The sequence below is a fragment of the Trachemys scripta genome, chromosome 2 (assembly GCF_013100865.1).
Source record: "Trachemys scripta elegans isolate TJP31775 chromosome 2, CAS_Tse_1.0, whole genome shotgun sequence".
Taxonomy (NCBI): domain Eukaryota; kingdom Metazoa; phylum Chordata; order Testudines; family Emydidae; genus Trachemys; species Trachemys scripta.
This window is the reverse complement of record NC_048299.1, coordinates 19,037,354-19,056,492: the sequence shown is the minus strand read 5'-3', so window position 1 is coordinate 19,056,492 and position 19,139 is coordinate 19,037,354. Positions and strand designations below refer to the sequence as shown.

At 41.1% G+C, this 19,139-nt stretch overlaps 1 protein-coding gene across 1 annotated transcript in view; it reads right to left on the bottom strand.

Annotated features, from left to right (window-relative positions):
* Positions 1-505: 505 nt before the first annotated feature.
* Positions 506-19,139, bottom strand: part of NOM1 (nucleolar protein with MIF4G domain 1) — a 31,492-nt gene continuing 12,858 nt past the window's right edge. The window contains exons 8-11 of the mRNA XM_034760008.1: positions 15,790-15,922; positions 5,969-6,100; positions 2,538-2,647; positions 506-1,186 (exon numbers count right to left, since the gene is read on the bottom strand). Of these exons, the coding sequence (XP_034615899.1) occupies positions 1,009-1,186; positions 2,538-2,647; positions 5,969-6,100; positions 15,790-15,922 (553 nt within the window). The 3' untranslated portion in view covers positions 506-1,008. The remainder of the gene's footprint in view (positions 1,187-2,537; positions 2,648-5,968; positions 6,101-15,789; positions 15,923-19,139) is intronic.

Below are 19,139 nucleotides of genomic sequence, written 5' to 3'. Positions count from 1 at the left end.
GTTTGAAAGCCTAATACTGAACTGATGGCTATCGCTTGCTCTCTATTAATAGTAATTAAAAAGTTTAAAACTGAATTAAAAAGTTTAATAATATCTCAAAGAGTAAACAGCTGGCAAAATTTTAAACTAGAAGGCAGCAAAACAAGCACCATGAAGCACAATAAAATTGCACTAGGCAATTAGGTTAAAGTATTAGCATAAATTATGCTGTGATAGTTAAACCCAATATAACTGAGCAAGATACGTCTTCAGTTAGGCCACCAAGGTTTATAATGGAAAACATCAAAAGATCTTTTCCTGACAGAGATGCACGTAAACAAATCATAGAGTTAATCAATACATCTCTTTCAACCCTAGTCTTCTATGATTCAATTTTATTTAAAACTGGGGAGTAGTTACAAGACTTACTCCCCAAAGACTGCACCCTCTAGTGGCCTGTTTTACAACAGATAATAATACAATTATGTTATTAAAAAGCTTTCACATTAAAAATCATACACCATAATATAGCACAGAAACAAAATTCGGTTTTATTTATTCTGTACAAAAATGAACAGTTCTGAATATCAAACCCAATCTTACTCCATGATCTTCCAGGAATTAGGAAGGCTAGAAGCTTGGGGTTGCTGAACACTACCTCTTGCTGACTGGTAAGTGGTATTAACTAAACTTTAAAGGAAACTCAGCTATCTTGCCTGATGATAACTGGCAAATGAGGTATACAGAGTGGAGGTGTATGGGGAAGACAATAGTTTTTAAAGCAATGAACAATGTATAAAGATATATACTTTTTTCCTTCTTCAGTATTTTATGTTTCTATTTTCCCCCAAACTTGAAACCATTTTTTAGGAGTGTACAATCCTACATCACCTCAAAATAGGGGGTCCTTTGCAGCATTACAATCCTGCTCAGCATCTCAAGTCTTTGGCCTGTGAAAAACATTGTCAAGATCAGCTTTGTGGTTTCATGAAGTCCTTATTTTCCACGCAGGCTTATTTGAAAATAAAACTATAGTTTTAATCTGGATTCTCTGGCTTGCAAAGTCCTGCTTACTAGTTCGACTCTTTCTTTTAGTAAGCTGGCTTCTTCAGCGCTTTTGTGTGCTTGTACGTTCTTCAGGAAAAAGTGGGAAAGGAAAAGCTTCAAACCTTCACGCAACATTCCTAATTTTGGGTTGTCAGTTAACCTGAAAAAGACCGACACACAAATCAGAAATAATTCCGGTTTCCTACTTTCCAACTGAACAATGTTATAAATTCTCTTTTGCTATGATGTCAGGTTTTGAGAAAAATCAACCTGAAAGTTTATCAAGAAAAGCCCAACTTTTTTTTTGTTAAATTTAATATTAACAAGTGCAGAACTACACTGGTTTGGCAAACAGTTGAACATACTTCACATGCAATCTATTTCTCAAAAGGTAGTTTGTAATTTTAAAGTATTTTTTAAGAGACTTGACTTAAAATATTAGTTAGGGCACAGTCAAAAATGTTTGCCACACGTTGCTTACCTCCTGCATCTTTTAATGGATGGAATAAAATTTGAAAGACAGTACATGGCAATAGAGACTTTCCACTTTATGTGTAGTTCTACAAATGTAAACATTATCTTTTACTACTTTAGTATTTTTGGCAGATCTAATTCCACAGAATATACACTATTATCTCTTCCATTATTAAATATTTATATGGCAACATTTCCATGGCTCTTTAGAAACAAACTAAAAAAGCAAGGTTCCTTCCTGGAATAGCTTACAAACTAAGGCCCTGACTGCAGTACAAATACACAACATGTCAGGAGACCAGATTACCTGTGACCCTTATTCAGCACTGTTCCAATATGTAGAGTGGATGAGATCTTAAAAGCATTCCGACTGTAACCAAACTAATGTCATAGTCACTTATACACAGCCATCTATTGTGGGTATAGAATCAGGTCTAAATTTTAGCCACTTCAGTGCGATTAAGACATTTCATCTGATTACCTCTAAAAGGTGTTCAGTTAATAACCCTTACCCCTTTAATATGAAGAATAGAGATTTCTAGATAAGATGCTGCAATGCTAAAGAGAGTTAACTTCCCCCTGATTAATTCCATTATTTCCTTTCTGCAACAGGGAAATGTTGTAGCAAGAATAATTCTGCCATGTGACTGAATTCTAGTTCCAGACATAGGGTAAAGATTTTTGGGGTGGCTGGTAAGTCAGCTTTGTGCATTAACAGTTTTATTGTTCTTGCTTGATAGTGATAGTTGATGTATTGAGTATTTCAAAATTTGTATTAATGTTGTGTGTAAAATTCCATAATATATTTATACTGCAGTAGCACCTACAGACCACAATTAAAACCAGGGCATCATTGTGCCAGGTGCTGTATGAACATATCAGAAGAGATGGACTTTTCGCAAAAAAGCTTGCACTGTAAGAAGTGAAGCGTCAAGGGCTTGGGGTAAGCAATGGATAATTAAAATAAAAACAATAAGCAAATCCCCTTTGTGTGTCCAATCACTGCTCACCACATGTTCTCTGGGAAGATCACCTACCTTCCAAAAATGCTGGTAAGTTCTTCCAAGTCTGTTTTTATTAATAGTATATATAACACTTGCCGCAAGAAGTGGACTTTGGGTTTATCCAGTTCACTGAATTCAATTACCTAGTTAACAAGACAGCAAATGTTAGACTTAACACTGAAGACCTCTTAAAAATATTTTAAACTAATTAACATACTTAAGATGCTTTATTAGGTCTCATTTATTCAGTAACTTATTATTATGCTTGTTGCGATGCCATCCAGGACCAGAGATAAAAAATAAACCAATCATAAATTAAAAAAATATGCCTTGCATAATTTGAGAGTTTAGAGATGAAAAACTAAGAATAATCATGGTAGTTCAATCCAAAACACCTACTGACCTCACATAGATATTGAACAAGAGTGGCAACAGAACAGAATCTTGTGGAATCTGGTGTGAGTGCGCATGCTGATTGCATGAGCAATCATCCAACACTGCCTTCTAAAACCTTGCAGGAAGGACTGAAGCCACTGAAGAACAACCTGGTCACCTCTACCTGATATACTAAGGCAACCAGATACCCAGGAGATAAATACTTTGAAGGTACCTAAGACAGAGTGGACCCAAAGGTGAATCCAAAACACACTTAATGCACAACAATATTTTTAAACAATATATTTATTTACAAACATTACAATACTTATCACTGCAATATCTGAGTGCCCCCAAAGGCTGCTGGCAGATGCACTAAAAATCAGCATAGGCACCTGTGATGTTGCACTCCATGCGATTTTATGAAAATATGCTAATGAGCGTGAATATAATGTAACTGGAATAGGCTTGATGCAAAAGGTCTCTTGTAAGGTATCATTACAAAGCTTATAATCTACTGAGTGTGTTCATCCTATTTGTATGAATGTATCATTCTTGTATCTGAAACTAGAAATATGAAATATAACTCTGAGGTCCGACTGTTATTATGCAAAGTGTGGGCCATTAATGGCGGTTTAGAATCTTGATGGCTCCCATTAACCAGGACAATTGACTGTAGATGGCTCTGTTTACTTGCAAGCCTTCCTGTGAGTCAGGCCAGGAAGAATGAAGGCTTGGGGGCTCATAGGACATGTGACCATGTCACCTGGTACTGGAATCCATCTTAAACCTGGTGCTTTTCCATTTAGAAGGAGGGGTGGGACCCAAAGAGACAAAAGATTCCTGCCTTGTGCCAAAAGTATATAAGGGGGTGGAATAGAACAAAGGGGGTTGCAGTCATGGGAAATCCTCTAGCTACCACCTGAGCTGGAGCTAACAAGAACTGTACCAGGGGAAAGGATTGGGCCCAGACTAGAAAGGAGTCTAGTCTGTGAAAGAAGCTTATTGGAACATCTCTGAGGGTGAGATTTTATCTGTAATCAGTTTCTTAAAGTATTAGGCTTAGACTTGTGTGTTTAGTTTTATTTTGCTTGGTAACTTACTTTGTTCTGTCTGTTATTACTTGCCCGGGTCCTGGCCACCGTCCGGGGGGCTCTGCATTTTTATTTAATTTTAAATGAAGCTTCTTAAACATTTTAAAAACCTTATTTACTTTACATACAACAATAGTTTAGTTATATATTATAGACTTCTACAAAGAGACCTTCTAAAAACGTTAAAATGTATTACTGGCACGCGAAACCTTAAATTAGAGTGAATAAATGAAGACTCGGCACAGCACTTCTGAAAGGTTGCCAACCCCTGGGCTATACCATACCCAGACTTCAGACTGAATGAATTAGGATCTTAGGGCTCATCTACACAAAAGTTGGACTTCTTTATCTATATTGATACAGTTAAAGTGGTACAACTCCCTTAGTGTGGATGCTGTTATACCAGTATAAAAGCTGCTTTTTTCAATAGAGCTTGTTCCCGTAAGAGAAGTGGAATAAGGGCTTGTCTACACTGGCACTTTACACCGCTGCAACTTTCTCGCTCAGCGGTGTGAAAAAGCACCCCTGAGTGCTGCAATGTGCCAGTATAGACAGTGCACCAGTGCTGATAGTTATTCCCCTCGTAGAGGTGGGGTTTTTTTAAGCACTGGGAGAGCTCTCTCCCAGCGCTATGCCGCGACTATTAACATTGCTAGTGAAGACATGCACTATGTTATACCAGTTTAAGGCATCTTTATACCAGTAAAACTGCAACCATGCTAGGGGTTGTACTGGTATAGCTTTCAGAAAAATTATCACTCCCCTGCTCCCAGCTGACAGTCACACCACTACAAAAGCTGTGTGTAGGCCAGGCTGATGAAATCAGTGGAACCCAGGTTGCACCTACAGCCTTCCTCAAAACACGAAGGTTTGAGATAAGGAAGTAATAATCAAGGTCATTAGTATCAGGTGATGGTTTTTTGAGCAAGGTCTTAACCACTGATTAAATGGCTTGGCATCTTGCCCTCCCAAAAGGAAAGCAATAACAATCCTTATCAGTAATGGCCCCAAACTTCACTGCTGGCTTTCAGCAGCTATAAAGAGCATGCGTGTGTCTGGTAGGGATTAACCAGCAACTCCACCAGGACATTCAATACATGAAAAAAGGTGAAATTCCACCAGTAAAGACAGGATGAGATTGGGGGGAAAAAGTGTATTTCCTTAAACTCAAATTCTCTTTTAAAAAAGGAACAATTAATAATTTACTGTTGTCTGCAATAGCCCAAATTCTGACAAAGAGTCCTGTGGCACCTTATAGACTAACAGACATACTGGAGCATAAGCTTTCGTGGGTGAATACCCATGGGTGAATACCCGTGGGTATTCACCCACAAAAGCTTATGCTCCAGTACATCTGTTAGTCTATAAGGTGCCACAGGACTCTTTGTCGCTTTTTACAGATCCAGACTAACACGGCTCCCCCTCTGATACTTGAGCCCAAATTCTGTTTCTCTTCTGGATAGCCATCTTAAGTACTTCTGTGACTTCCATTACCAGGGTATCTGAGCGCCTCACAGTCTTTTTTAATTAACTTAACCTTACAACACCTCTGTGAGGCAGGGAAGTGATACTATCCACATTGTACAGATGGGAACTGTAGGATAGAGAGATTAAGTGACTTATCCAGGGTTACACAGGAAATCTGTGGCAGGTCAGGGAATTTCACCTGGGTGTTGCAAGTCCCAGACTAGCACCCTAACCACTGGGCCACAGTTCTTTTAAAAATAAATAAATAAAAAGGAAATTAATTGAATCTGTTTGGCCATTAGAACCACTTGTATGAAACTAAATCAGATCCCTACATTTGGGGCAGTTTTAGAAAACAGGCAAGTAAAGTTCACCTTAGCTAGGAAGTTTGGAATAATTTGTTTCAAAACTAAATAACCAGCTGTAATACAGATTAGATACAAGGAACACACACACACACACACATTTACCATAAAACTAACAAATGAGGTGGAAGTGCACAAATATTTTAATAGAGACTATGCTGACCTTGAAGACTGATAGGGAGAGAGATTTTGTCTTCAGCAAGTGGGCCAACAGAGAAACCAGGTTGGAGAAAGTAGTGGTTGACAGGTTTCCCAAATCTCGGATTTTGTCCCATATACTGAACTGGAATGTCATCTAGGTGTCAGAAAAAAAACAAATACAAAATAAAAATTGAAGTCCAAGTCAAATAATTAATATGTAATATCACAACAGGCTCTCAAAGCCATCTTGGCACCTTTTCCATTCAGCTACTAAGTACAAAACACATTATTACGCTTATTTAATAAGGTTGTTTGATCATTTGCAAAGCACTGGAAGCCAAAATGAAAGAGATGTTACTTACCTTGTATAGTAACTGGAGTACTTTGAGATGTGTATCCTTCTGGGTCCTCTACTGGGGGTGCGCACTTGCCTTCCATTGGAGATTTTCGGCAGCAGCGCCCTCTCAGTTTGCACATGCACCCTATGCATTCTCATGCTTCACACCAAGGATATATAGGGCTACATGGGCAAACTGCCCTCAATTCCTTCTGCACCTCAAAGCCCCAAGAAGATCAGATGGAGGGTGGGTTGTGGAGCACTGACAGGGACAAACATCTTGAAGAACTCCAGTTATTGTACAAGGAAGTAACCTCTCATTCTTCTTTGAGTAGTGTCCCTACGGGTGCTCTTTGTGAGGTGACTCATTAGCAGTACCCCTAAAGGAGGTGGGGGCTTCAAAACTCAGTCTAAGGCTGTGTGTAGGACTGCAGAGCCAAAGGGAGCACCTGCCCAGGAAGGCTTAGTGTCTGGAGAAAGTGTGAATCAAAGCCCATGTATTAGCCTTGCTTTTTTCCATTAACAGACATCCTTTAACAGGACCAGACACAGTACGATCTCATGGAAGGGGCAGGGTACATTAGTCACATAACAGGAGAGTATGCAACCAGAAACCCACTTAGAAAGCCTTTGGATAGTCACTGGAACCTCTTTAGTTCTGTCCACCATGAAAACAACCAATCTCAGGGAGGTCACAGAGGTCTAGTCCTGTCCTGATAATAATCCAACGCTCTCCTGATAGCTAAGTTATGAAGGACAGCTTCCTGTTTTGACTGATGAGGCTTGGGGTAGAATACCAGGAGATAAATAATAGATTGATATGAAAATCTGAAGTAACCTTGGATAAAAAAGGTGGAGGTGGTTGAAGAGAAAAATTTTATCTTTGAAAAAGACAGCATAAGGAGAGTCAGCCATTATAGCTCCCAGTTCTGCAACCCTTCAGGCAGAGGTAATAGTCACTAAGAATGCAGTTTTCATGGAGAGGCTCATAAGTGAGCAAGTTAACAGTTAAAAGGGTGGCTTCTTCAAAGCTCTGAGAACTAAATTGAAAGTCCCAAATGGGAATAGGGTGTCTAACATTAGGGAAGAGGTTTTACAGACCCTTTATATATCTCAACGTTACAAGGGGAGCAAAAACTTATAAACCTTTTACTGGAGAATGGAATGCTGTGATGGCAGCTTGGTGAACTTTAACGGAACTGTACTTTCTTCAAAGTAAGTAAGTATTCTAACACCTCGGAGATGGGAAGTGTCAATAGGAGACAAACTATGGTGAGTATGCTAGTAGTAAAACCTTTTCCATTTCTGAAGACAAGTCTTTCTGGTAGAATCTTTTCTACCGTTCAGCAGAACCTCCTGAACGGCTGTGGAGCAAGATTTTTCTAGCATGAGAACCATCAGGTGCTAGGCCTTGAGCTGCAATGTATTCAGATTGGACTAAGGACATTCCCGGAGTCCTGTGTGAGAAGACTGCGTGTCAGTGGAAGATTAATGGCCAGTCAAAAGGAAAGATTTGCCAGGTTAGTGCAATCAAGATGACCGTGGCTTTGTCCTACTTGACTTTGTTTAGGACCCTGTGGATCAGCGAGCGTGGGGGAAATATGTATAGGAGATTCTTCGCCCAGGAGATGAGAAAAGCTTTCCACCAGAGAAGTGGCAACCCAAGCCTACCATTGAACAAATATGTGTGCATTTCCAATCAGCTGTGGTGACAAAAAGATCTGTTTTTGGATATCCCCAGGTTAAAAATTGTTTGAGTACAGATTTGTTTAATTCTCACTCATGATTTTGAGCGAAGCGCCCGCTGAAGCGGTTGGCTATGGTGTTTTGGAGACTGGGTAGGTAGACTGCTGAAATCAGGATACCATGGGCTATGCACCAGTCATGGCCTCTGCAGAGAGGGAAAGGACTCTCGCTACCTCTTGCTAATTTATATAATACATACTGGCCTTATTTTCTGTCGTTATGTGAAATGATTGTCCTTGAATCACGGATAGGAAGTGCAGACAGGCATGTCTGACAGCTCTGTGTTCCAGAACATTGATGTGTAAGGTGGACTCTTGGACAGACCATCTGCCCTGGAAATTTTGGTCCTGAAGATGAGCTCCCCATCTGAGGAGGGACATGTCAGAAACTAAAATGTGAGTGGGTAGAGGGTGGTTGAAGGGGACCCCTGAGAATATGCTTTGACTGGATTCTTTCACCATTCGAGGGAAACTGGAATATGACGGGGATAAAAAGCAGTTTGTTTAGACTGTCCCTGTCGGGTGTATAAACTGACCTGAACCAGGCTTGGAAGCAATGCAGGTACAGTTGAGCATGAAGCATGAGAAAGGGTACACTCTGCCATGTGCCCAAGAAGTTGCAGGCATGATCTGGCAGTGACTTGAGGACTGATCTGAACTTGCCCAATCAGATGTGACAGTGCAAGAAACCTCTGGCAGATAACCTCTGGCTGTGGTGGCATCTAGAATGGCCCCTAAAAACTCTATCCTTTGTGCAGGTAGGAAAACATGAGGGAGGACAACACGAATGTGAGCTGGAGACTGAGACTGACCATTCTTAATTAGACACTGCTGTAAGAATGTCCCTTGAGGAGCCAGTCATTGAGGTAAAGGAAAACAATTAACTTCCCCTGATGAAGTTATGCAACTGCCACAACTTTTGTGAACACTCTGGGAACAGTGGCTAACTCAAAGGGAAGGACCCAATAATTGGTAATGGTCCTGCCCCACCAAGAAGAATAGAAATTTCTTGTGAGAAGGGTGTACTGTGATATGAAAATACACATTCTGAAGGTCAAGGGTTGTAAAGTAGTAGATCTAGAGGAAGAACAATGTCACTATCTTGAATTTCTGTACCTTGACGAAGGTATTCAGCATCCATAGATCTAGAATTGGTCTCCATCCACCCTTATTTTTTGAGAACCAAAAAGTATTTGGAATAAAGCCCTCTTGTGTTAAGTGGGAACTGGATCCACTGCTCCGAAATGGAAAACCTCTTGTTTCAGAACAGATTCATCAGATGGAGTAGAACTGAATGGAGTACATCAAAATTATAACCTCCAAGGCACATCTTTTGGAGATAATCTGCATGCATGAGGTGTGAATATGGGAGAGAGGATCACCAAAAGGTAAAAAATTGAGTGAAGTAAGATGGTGCAGTAGCAGGTCTGGATCAGAGGAATGTTCATGGCTGTCAACTGAGGAGTCAAAAGGAACGTTTGGCCATCGTCAGCTGCTGATCAAAGTTGCTGTAGTAGTTGAAAATTTTCCTTTTTGAAATGTGGGTTTTTTTTCTAGGTGGCTCTGGTGGTCTGTGGAAAATGGAGAATTGGGAAGGGCATGATCTCTCTGCCATCTGAGATTGACTAAACCTCTTTTTATTCGCAGGCGTATATATGCCCCACGAGTGAAGGATCACTCTGGAGTCCTTCAAAGCATGCAGCAAATCATACATAGTGTCACTGAATAACTTTAGACCACCAAAAGCGAGGTCCTCTACTGTGCTCTGGACTTCAGTCCTCAGGATTTCCCTGTGAAGCCATGATGCCCTGTGTCACGGATCCACAGGATCTGTGCTATGTCCAAGCTTTTAAATAGTCCTGTAGAGGAACTCCTTCACTGTGCCAGATGCCCAAGGGGTCCCATTCTTCCTTACAGGTAGACCACCCAGCCTCAATGCATCCAAGACTTAGCCTCTGGGATCCAGCACACCTGCTTCACACTGTAAGCTCTGCCCAGCAAGTCCACCTGAGATAAATTCCTATATCTAAGACTTTTACACTCTTCAGGGATCTATGCACCTCAGCAAGTATTTGCAGTGACACCAGGGAGCCTTTTCAAAACAGAGAGGGATTTATTAGCCAATTGAACAGAGACTATAGAGAAGATCTTATATTAGCATAGAGCAGTGGTTCTCAATTAGCGGCCCAATTAGCACACAGCTGCAGCCTAGTTGTGTGCTTTAAAAAAAAAAATTCAAAATGTGCAGCTCTGGTCTGGCAGGGGATGGGGCTGGGGCTGGCTAAGGGAGAGACAGCGTGTGACAGCCCTGCTGGAGTGCTTCTGCCAGCAAGGGGCTGGTGAGTGCCACGGGGGGCAAGGTGCGGGAGAGAGGGTCTCTGGGGAGGTTTGGGGGGCTCTATGCAGTGAGGAGCACTGGGCAGCATAGGCACAGGATTAGGGGTTTGCATGGGTGCTGCAGCACCCCCATATTTTATGTGGGGCTCTGCTCCTGGCCCCATGCCTGGGGTCCCGGCTGCCTGGTCCTGCACCCACGGCTCCGCTCCTGGCCCTGCTCTGTGGAGGGGTCTGGGCATAGGGGACCGTGGGAGGGATTTTTTTTTGAGGGGGAGGGGGTGCTGGAGTTCTCAACCTCTGATCCACATAACACATTGTGGGCCACATAAATAGGTTGAGAATCACTGGCACAGAAAAACAAAGATTAATACATACTTCATTCTGGCCAAGCCAGTGTTCCACCCAGCCAAGTTGCCATGGAATCATTTTCTGCCTCTGGCTCTCCATTTCTGTCATCAGTCCCAGGTGAGAGCTGCTGATTCACTACCATAAGCCAACTTTTATTCTAGTATCCTGACACCTTTCGGTCCATTGATCTTGAGCTGGGGCCTTTGCTCTGCTTCCCTGCTGAGAGGTGGTGGTGGGGGGGGGGGCGGAATCTCCTTCCTCTTGATTATTGGTTGCTAGGTGTGAATGTCCTGGCCCCTGGGGTTCCCACTGTCTTTCAGAATTCTCCATTGATATGGGTCAATTTCAGCCAGTCCTTTTAACAACCCATGCATGCCACCCCAGACAGTTACAGAACACAACACCTCATGTCTCTTGCTCTGCCCCAAGAGTAGATTTAACTCTTCTGCAACCACTAGGTAACAATGCAAAGTATAGCGGGAAACTGAGGCACAGCAAATCATAATCTTAATAGTATTACAAAAATGCATCACTTTGTCACATCCTGTACATGACTACAGTTGTAACAATGGAATGAGCTGCCCTATCAGCTGAATCCTGAGAAGTTTGCAGGGTTGTTCTAGCCAAGAACTGCCCTTCTGCAATGATGGCTTGAAATGGTTCTTTGTGCTTTTGCGATAGATGTTCAATAAAAGAGCTAAACTTCATATAATTAATGTGACTGTATTTTTTCAGAATCTCCTGACAGCAGTTGGGAATTGTAGGGTAACAGAAGAGTAACTTTTCATCCCCAAAAGCTCTAAGTGCTTGTGGTCCTTGTCAAGGGATGTAGGCTTCGAATGATGTTGCCTCTGATGCTCATTTACTCTAGTCATGGACGCAAAATTTGGTGTGGGGTGGGAAAATAAAAACCTCAGAGCCCCTAGTTGGGACACAATACTTTTTATCTGGTCTTTTTGCTGGGGGGTGGGGAGGAGGGCAATAGTAGGAGTCTGCCAAAAGAACTTGGCAGACTCTAATAGTCCTTCATTTATAGGAAGGGCAGCCCATGCTGATGATGGTGTGTGCACGATGTCAAGCAATTGGTGCTGTGTCTCCTGCACGTCTTCTAATTGGGTCTGAAGGGTGTCTGTCACCCTCTTCATCAGATCTTGAAACTTTGAAATCATCAATGTGAGATGGTGGGGGGGGATGACAGCTTCATCTGGAGAGGAAGAAGAAATATTAGACTGTGGCTTAGCCTCCTCATCTGCTATCCTTTCCTGGTCCTTGAATGTATCCTCCTGCCTTAAAGATTGCTGTGGAGGAATAGAAGGAGTTGGAGAATGTTGTCAAAGGATGATCTACATGAGCACTTCAGAAAACTCTTGCTGGTAAGCCGCCAAGGATCCCAGTATGTCCACTGGGAGGATCATACAGGAATGGAAGGGGCATGCAGGGTTGATTATAACGAGTGGGATGTTTGGCAGGCTTTGATGGTAGAAGTCTGGAAACGTCCCCCAACGGTGCAGGTTCCAGATAGTCAACATAGGCAGATGGTCAGCAGAGCCCTGCACATAAATCTGGGAACCTGAAGAACTCTCCTCTTCATTGCCTGGTGGAGGGGCAGATGGTGATTGAGTTTCAGGAGTTTAAGCTTAACAAAGAGAAGGTTAAGGGATGACTTGATTACAGTCTATAAGTGTCTTCATGGGGAACAAATAAAATGGGCTCTTCAATCAAACTGAGAAAGGTATAACATGATCCAATTGGTGGAAGCTGAAACTAGACAGATTCAGACTGCACATAAGGTGTAACTTTTTAACAGTGAGAGTAATTAATTATTGGAACAACTTACCAAAGGTTGTGGTGGATTCTCCATCACTGACTGTTTTTTAAATCAAGATAGGATGTTTTTTTCTAAAAGAAATGCTCTAGAAATTATTTTGGAGATATTCTCTGGCCTGTGTTATACAAAGGTCAGACTAGATGATCAGAATGGTCCCTTCTGGCCTTGGAATCTACAAAGGAGTAACTGGCCATCTTTCAGAACACGTTGGTACCGGCAAAAGGTAGGGTAGCACAGATAATATTGGTTGTGGTACTGAGAATCCCAAACTCAACAGAGGAGACTCATGCTCCTCGGAAATGAGCAGATTCTTTGTGAACCTGAACTCTTGCAGTATCAAGTGAGGTTACATGGAGACCTGGTGAGACCCTGTCATAGAGGTGTAAGGTTCTGAGGGTTGTACTTACTGTTCTGGTACTTGCTCAGCTGATGATCTAGGTACCAGTGAGGCAGTGAAAGATGAAGAGTGCACTGCCTTCTTAGTAGAGTGCATAGATTTGGTAGTCTGTCACCCAAGTTTCAGTGGTACCAAGGCTTCAGTACCATGGACAATGGAAGCAGACAAAGACTAGAGAATACCTCAGTATTGAGACCTCTGCAGACACTTTTGCAGAGTGGAGGGTCTCCGGCATGGTAAACCTTTTTGAGTGATCTTTCTGAGGAGACCTGGCACTCATCTTGGAGGAAGGTTTTTCAGATTCACTTGCAGATCTGTCCCTTACGGTCCTGAGAATGAGCAAGCCACGGAAGCTGACGGCGCATGTGTGTGTGGTGAGGTGTTCTGAGCCCAGATCTGCTGCAGGACAAACACAGCACTCTATCATAAGGAGCTGGAGCTTTTTCCAATGTTTTTCTTCGAGCAGCTCTTGAAGCTAGTGCAAATTTTGCACTTAGATGGTATATATGTATCCCTAAGGCAGAGGATACAGCACAAATGGCCATCACTCGGGAGGGTTCCCAGCAAATTGGGCAATGTTTTGAAGCCTGGGGATCTAGACATATCCCACAAAGGAAAGAGAGGATTCCTAAGGAAGGACCTTGCTGAGGACGAGGAGGAGGCATACCGCCTCCCTCAAAAAAACCAGGAACAAAATAAAGTAAAATAACTAAAGAATAATAAAATAAAGTAACCAGAGATCTAAAATTGACCAGAAAAGTAGAAGCTGCACTTAGGTAGGCACAACAAATTGCTCCATCTCAGGCTGAGGCAGTTGAAAATGAACTGGAGGCAGTTCACCCGCACAGCCCTATATATCTTTAAGTATGGGGCATAAAGATCCATAGGGTGGAATGTGTAAGCTGAATGGGCACTGCTACTGAAAAATCTTGGATTGAAGGCATATGCACACCTCAAGTGCAAGCAGGGACACTACTCAAAGCAGCAGCAAACTTATGTTAGAAGTTGCTTTGTAGCTTGGAGATGATACAGGTAGTGTTTAGCAATCACAGAATTAAAATATACATCTATATGTAAATCCAAAAGAAAAACCTGTAAGTGGTCTAATCAGTTTATATAAAAGCCTACTGAAAATGAAGCACACTTAACATATACATTTTATTATTTTTTTCGTTTTTGTAAAAACACTATCAAATCTCTCATACATAACTCCTCCACCCCACAAGCAACATGTTTTGGAAGACACCAAAATAGACATGCTAGCTGCAATACATAATTTATCCTACTTACACAAATTCCATGGACAAATACCTGCTTACGCCCTGTCTTAAATGGGGCTGTGTGTGGATGCAGGGGTCTACTCCCAGTCCCTCAGGATAGGAGCCTTCACTTTGATTTATGTATATTAGGGATTAGGTAGAAGATTTTAAGGCCCATTTTTTCTGACTACCATGTCCACAAAGGCAATACAAACTGCAGCAGTTACATATTTTGTTCATCTAGTCACATTTGATGCATTAAAGTATATCTCTAGGACTAAACTCTTGCAATACTATTACATTTTATTGGTTAAACAAACATTTTGGAACTTTATACATAAAAACAGGATATTTTTGTTGAAAAAGCAAACATGTACAAAAATATTCACCAGTGTTATTTTCTTCGTATGTTCTTTGTCAAAACACCAAAAGGCCCCACAGACCTTTATAGTGACAGTTACAATTCATGTTTTTTTCCTTAAGAATAATAGCAATCTTGTAACCGCAGTAGAAAGGGAGAAGCACCTCTGAATGGTTCCGTTTTTACAATCCTACCACTGAAAAGCAGCAAGGGGTCTATTCTGGATGCAAGGGATTCTCTTTCAGGATATTTACACCTTCCTTTTCCATCACACAGTTTCCTTAATTTAGATCCTTCCCAAAAGCCCATTGCAACATACTGACCTATTATTCCTCTGGCAGGGGCATAGACACAGGTGGACCACAGCCCACCCGATTAGTATCCAGTCCCACCCAAATCTGATTAAAAAAAGATTGAACCAGATTGCTAAGAGGTGCAGTCTTTTAGAGGCAGCAGCAGCTTTACATATTGCTCTGCTCGACTCTGCTTCCCCATCAACACAAGCTCAAATTCTGCCCCACCATCTAGTCACTGGTCCCCATTGGCTCTCAGTTCCAAAACTATCAGCCAATCAGGTTCTGGCCAGCCATTCACCCCCAATGTGGAGGGCATACCTCTGGCAATGGGAAGGAAGTAACCAGAGCTGAGTGGTGTGGGATGGAGACAGAGCTTGTGTTGATGGGCAACGGAGCAAAGCCCAGGACTGGGAGCAGAAGGCCATGTGTCAGGTCGCAATGCCACTTATTGGCCCAACCACCTGTTGGTCACTCACATAGGGGAGGTGCTTCAGTTACAGGGGAGGGCTTCCAAGCGACTCTAGTTACTGCCTCTGCATTGGCAGAAGTGCAACCTGCCTTGCCCCCAGACATGGGGGGGATGGGTGGCCTCAATCAAATATGCAACATAATAATATACAATATAAATGATTTGCTGTGATGTCAGACCTTTGTTCACTGCCCACCACCACAAGTTGGGTCCCACCCAAATTTCCACGCCTAGCTATACCACTACCTTCTGGACAGAAGTAGCTCAATAAGCTTCCTTAAGTGATGAGCTAATCACCAGATTTTATTTATTTATAATAGTTGTGTAGGCCAAGAGACTTTTTCTGTGTTATTATATGATGCAATAAATCTGTACAGCCAGAGTGACAAACCTCTAATAATAGAAATCCCAAAAGAATCTCAACTTAAACAGTACCACAACAAAGTAGGAACAGATCTTAGTTTACCTGAAATCTTCTATCGTATTCACAAAACTTGTTAGCCAAATATGCATAGAAGGGGTTATATGTCTTCTCCTGTAGGCAACAGTCAATGAGAACATGAACTATCTCTCTCTCTTGGTGATCTTTAAGTCCAAGCCTGCAATATCAACAACAGTAAAAAATAATGAATTGAGTTTAAATGAAATCTAACTGCCTTAAAGTAAGAGCCACTGGCAATTTCTCTAAACTAAGACCATTCTATTGCAACTGAAATGGAATCCTTAAAGGTTTAAATTGAAATAAGCTGTCAGCAGTATAAGCCAACCCAGTTTCGTCATGGAGAGTAACACTATGTATGTGGCATGACAGAGTGACCCAAACAATCCTGGGCAGGAGGAGAATGAGAGACATGCTATCAGTTTCTGTGCAGGAAAATGCAGGTGATATTCCATATTTGCACTTCCTCTCAGAAAGTGATAAGGACTGGCACTGCAATCATGGATAGCCAATCTGTCCTCCCACCTTCGGGAGGAGTCTCATTACTGTGGCAAGAGCTGAGGCCTGGAGAACTGAGATGAACTGTACAGGGAAGAAGATAAGGAATGAGCTAAAAGCCGTGGGATCCCCATTCAAACTGGCTAATATTCTTTACTATGATTTTGGGAGGAAATGGCTGTTTTCACATACAACCTTGGCAGGGTTAATGGGGACAGACAGGTACCTGGAGCCGTTAAGTTCTATGAAAAAGCTATGAATCAGAAAGAAAACATCTTTAAAACCTTTTTTGGTTCATATGAACCTTTTTATCTCTTGGTCAACAAGTCAAATCTACTCCAGATAGTGACTGAAAATAGTGATTAGATGGTGGCTGGGTTATCTAAGTGAAGTGAGTTTGGTGGTTTCAGTCCAGTTCCTAATAGAAAATGTCTACTTTAAGAACACCAACAATAATTACAAAAACACAATCTGTACTTATTGGCACACTCATTGGCTGCCTCAGCAGAAAGACCAATGACTTAATGGCCTTCTCACTCGTACAGCTGGCCCAACTAAAAGAGGATTCAGACACACTGGCAAGGAACAGTACCTTGTGCTGCACCTGTTCTGCAATTAAATATGATTTAGTCCTGAGTGCTGTCAAACGTTTGGCAGCACTAAAACCAATTTAAAAGAAAAATACTTAGTGTTATAATATAAAGAGTGTCAGTCACAATTTGTATTGCATTGAGACTGGACTTTCATCTGGCATTCATGTGACTGAAATATCCTGTCTGCCTAATTTTAGAATGTAAGCTCTGCTGGGTCTCCCCTGTTTTATACAACACAGTGCAACCAAATTTTAGTTAGTAAAGATCTAAGAAATCTTAGATGGTTGTGTACTTCTCAAGAGATCTGCCACTCCATTTGTGCATACATGCATACTAGGTTTACAATGAAAATACCATCACACAACCAAGATTAGAATTTAGGATTATATAATGTACACATATGGATTAATTTTTTTTTTAAATCACCTGTTTGTAGGAAGCTAAGACTTCAAGTTGTCCAATGAGAAAGCATGATTGTCCCAATTTTCAGGCTGTGGTCTCATTCTCTCAAGTAAATGAAAATGAAATTTTGTTACTGCTCTGATTGTCTGAAAATTTTTTTCTGCATTCTGTTTGTTCTGTTTTGAGCTATTGTGTCAAGGTTTCTCATTTTTATTCTCTTGTTAATGGGTCTGGCTCTTGGTTAGTCTTATATGTTTAGTACTGTGCTCATTTTAAAACATTTTAAAATGCCATTACCAGTACCAGTTTGAGAAAATCAAAACTGAGACTAGGTTTTCAATTGAAGTAAAAAGTCTGACACACAGATAATATAATGGATTTTGATTCTCTGGTTTGATACGTAGACTTGATCATATAGAACACTACTCTAGTCCTCACCTAATCCTACCAGATTTTGCTGTTCAGTAGTTTGTTAAAAATGTGTGTGTGCACAGCCATTTGATACGGATTTCACGGAATTAAGTGTAATTTTAGAAGCAACCATTGATTCAGAGCACTCTTCTTTTCCTCACTTTTTAACTGTTACTATTACCATTTGTACATGGTCATGGTGTGCTAATAGTGAATGGTGCCAGCTGTAGCCTTGTGAATCTGCATTCCTATGTTCAATGGCAGCTTGAAGCATACAGATCTGATTTTTCTGCTGTTTTGCCTTTGAAGACCTAGACATTTTTCCCCTTTCAAATATAAAAGCCAGGATGATCGTTAACCACTGTGAGTACCAGCATAAAACATTTTAGCTTTCGTAAAGCCACAAACAACAAAAGATTCTCACCATAAAAAAGAGGTTTGAGTCAAAATGCTGATTAAGTCCACCATGAAATACATAATGCCCACAAATATGCATTATCTTGATCTCCTTACAGATAGGCACAATAGTAAGATGCCAATACAGCTCCATCAGGAGCTCTTTAATGACATAGACATCCTACAAAATGTGGAAACACAGCTAAATTGCTAAGGATGAGTACAAAAGAATAGCACAAACCCTTAGGGACAAATCAGAAAGGCTAAAACACAAAATGAGTTACATCTAGCAAAGATGTAAAAAGGACAAATAAGATGGGGATCTTTAAATACATTAAGAACAAGAGAAAGGTGAAGAAAAGGGTAGGTCCTCTCCTTAGCAAGAAAAGAGAGCTAATAATGGACAACATCAAGAAGGCTGAGGTGTTTAATACCTATTTTGCTTCAGTCTTCCTTAAAAAGGTTATTTGTGACCAGATACTTAACACAATATTAACAACAAGGGGTGGTGGTGGTGGGGGTAGGAACAGAAGCCAAAATAGTGAAAAAACAGGCTAAAGAATATTTGGATAAGTTAGATACATTCAAGTTAGCAGGGCCTGATGAATTTCACCCTAGAGTACTTAAGGAACTAGCTGTAGTAATATCGGAACTGTTACCAATTATCTTTGAGAACTCATGAAGAACAGGTTAAGTCCCAGAGAACTGAAGAAGGGCAAACATTGTACCTACCTTTAAAAAGGGGAACAAAGAGGATCCATGAAATTATAGACTAGTCAGACTGACTTTGATACCTAGAAAGATACTGGAACAAACTACTGAAAAATCCGTTTGTAAGCACCTAAAGGATAACAGGGTTATAAGTAACAGTCTGTGCCCCGTGTTCACCCCTTTTATAGGATTATGATAAAGCTTGTAACAAAATATGCTTTGTGAGGTATCATCTGAAAACTCATCATTTGCTGATCATTATTATCCTGGTAAAATAGGTGGGCCTACATTGTATGTAAAGATATAAAATTCTATTGTTGTATATTACTAAGACACGTTCCAAGTCTGGAGAGCAGTAACAAAGCA